The 2724-nt window shown below is 55.1% G+C and overlaps 1 protein-coding gene across 1 annotated transcript in view; it reads left to right on the top strand.

Moving 5' to 3' along the window:
* Positions 1-2574: 2574 nt before the first annotated feature.
* Positions 2575-2724, top strand: part of HN1L (hematological and neurological expressed 1 like) — a 20519-nt gene continuing 20369 nt past the window's right edge. Inside the window, exon 1 of the mRNA XM_008642389.2 lies at positions 2575-2699. Coding sequence (XP_008640611.1) covers positions 2656-2699 — 44 coding nt within the window. The 5' untranslated portion in view covers positions 2575-2655. The remainder of the gene's footprint in view (positions 2700-2724) is intronic.

Genomic DNA, 2724 nt, shown 5'->3' on the forward strand with positions numbered 1-2724 from the left:
GAGGAGGTGGCTTGTACCCGGGCACCGCCCAGGGGGTGCAGCTTAGGCTTCTGAGCCGCCTGTCGACCCACCCTCTGAGTCTGCCTCTTGGGGAAACTCCATCCAGGGGATGGGCTGGGATTGATTGGCATTACGCAGCCCCAGACCCGCAGTGGGCTGGGTCACACCAACACTGTGAAGTAAAACCTTCAGCTGAAAATGTTACCTTCTAATGTTACAGTCAATGAAAAATGGTTTAAAAAGCCATGCAAATGCTGGGTCTGCAGGTGCAGCTTATACCGTCTCCTCTCAGTGCAGGTTCTCCAGGCAGCCAACAGCTTTCATGTGGCAGCTGTCCCATGCTTCAGCTGCAGAACTGTGAGCAAACCATGGACACATGCCAGGGAGCAGGGTGGATCACAGCAGACAGACTGCTCAACACCACGCTGGCCAACCCCTGTTGCACACTAATACGGCCAGGTGAGGCATAGGGGCCTGACACACAACAATCACAGAATCGATCAGGTTGGAAGGGACCACAGTGGCTTATCTGATCCCATTTCCCTCCCCAGGCAGGGTCATTCCAGAGCACATGGTACAGAACTGTGTCTACATGGTTCTGGAGTATCTCCAGTGAGGGAGACTCCACACCCTCTCTGGGCAGTGCTCAGTCACTGCACAGTAAAGAATTTCTTCCTCATGTTGGGGTGGAACTTCCTGGGCATCAGTTTCTGCCTTTGCCCCTTGTTCTACTGGCTGACACCAGAAAGAATATCCTGGTCCATTCTCTTGATACCCACCCTTTAGATATTTATACACATTAATGAGGTCCCTTCTCAGCCGTCTCTTCTTGAGGTTGAACAGGTCCAGCTCCCTCAGTCCTTCCTCATAAGAGAGATTCTCCAGACCCTTGCCCAACTTAGTAGCAGTCTGCTAGAACTGCTCCAGGAACTCCATGTCTCTCTTGGGGCCCAGATCTGTACACAGTGCTCCAAATGTGGCTTCACCAGGGCTGAGTTGAGAGGCAGGGTCATCTCCCTCGACCTGCTGGCAATACTTTCTAAGGCCAGGACAACATTGGCCTTATTGGCCCCAAGGCATGCAGCTGGTCAGGGACAGATAGCTGTGCACCAGGACACCCAGGTCCTACTCTGCAGCACTGCTCTCCAGGAGGTCAGCTCCCAACCTGTACCGGTGCCCAGGGCTGTTCCTCCACAGGTGCGGGACCTGCATTTCCCCCTTGTTGAATTTCAGAAGGTTCTTCTCTGCCCATCTCCCCAAGCTTTTGAGGTGCCTCTGAATCCTCTGAGGTATCAGCCACTCCTCCCAGTCTTGTATCAGCAGTGAACTTGCTGAGGAGGCATCTGCTCTTTCATCCAATCATTGATGAACAAGTTATACAACACTGAGCCCAATAGAGAACCCTGGGAGACATCACTAGTGACAGGTTTCCAACCTTACTCTCTACTACTGATCACGAGCCCCTGGGATCTGCCACTCAGGCAGTTCTCAATCCATCCTACCGTCCACTCATCCAACCCACACTTCTTGAGTTTGCCTATGAGGATATTGTGAGGGAAAAGCAAGGTGGGCAAAGAAGCATTATGCTTGCTTCCCCGAGTATAGACTCCCCTCCACTTGCTTCTCACTTCACAGCTGGTACCTGCTCCTTGCTGGGGGACGGATAGAGGATCTCCTTTCTGGTGGCTGCTCCTGTCTCAGGGAGGCCAGAGCACAGTCTCACCAGCCTCTGATTTTCTAACACTTCTCAGCCTTTCTAGTTTGTCTTGTAACTCTGATGCCAGGCTGGGCAGGTCATCTACCTGGTCACATCTGATGCAGCTGCCCATCACTGGTAAAATCCACTGACAGGCTCAGGCATTAGCTACAGCCCGAAGCCTGGGTGGCTACATGGGGTTTTTGCATGTTTTGCATGTTTTTTTGGGAGTTCAGTCTGATTCACCGCATCTTTTTTTGTGAGTTTAGAGGACTCAGTTCCCTGCTGAATGGACATTAAATATTTGAGTTCCCTCAGCAACTGTAATGACCAGAAACTGAGCAAACTGCCTGTGCTGCAGCGCCCTTCCCTCTCCACACCCTGTTCGCCCGCCCGGGTCGCCCGCGCTCCCTGGAGCCGCTTAAATCTCCCGCGCTGCTCCGGGCAACGCTCCCTCCGCGCCTCAGGGCTGCTGCTCGGACATCCCCGAGCTCGGAAACGCTGTGGAGGGCAGCAGGTTATGAAGCCCTCCCTTAGGTTATTCTGTAAGATGATCTTCCTCCTGATTACTGCTTTGCATCGCCATTTCGACCCAAAACAAGATCCCACCTGTAAGACTGATATTCAGAACCCACACACCCCACCCCGTCCCGTCCCTTTAAATGCCCTCCAGCTGCTCGCCCCGCCCTTCCTCTGGCCAATGGCTGTGCAGTTTCCTACGACGGACGGGCAATGCAACCAATGGAAGGCATCCAGGATGAGCGCCGACGCGGGTCGTTTTAAGCTTCCCTCCCTCTGCGAGGCTGGCCGGACAGGTGGGATCTCGAGCGCGTGAGCTGCGTTCGATAGGTTGCTCGTTATGATGGGCAGCTAAGCCGGCCAATGGCGGGGCGGGGCGGCCGGCCCTCCCCGCAGCGCGGGTGGAGTGGGGCTGCGGAGCGGAGCTGCTGAGCGCCACCATGTTCCAGGGCACCGAGGCCGAGCCGGCCAAGCCTAGCTCCAGGTGGGGCGGTGGGGGGCGCTCGGCG

Source organism: Corvus brachyrhynchos, unplaced genomic scaffold (assembly GCF_000691975.1).
Source record: "Corvus brachyrhynchos isolate BGI_N302 unplaced genomic scaffold, ASM69197v1 scaffold369, whole genome shotgun sequence".
NCBI classification, from domain to species: Eukaryota; Metazoa; Chordata; class Aves; order Passeriformes; family Corvidae; genus Corvus; species Corvus brachyrhynchos.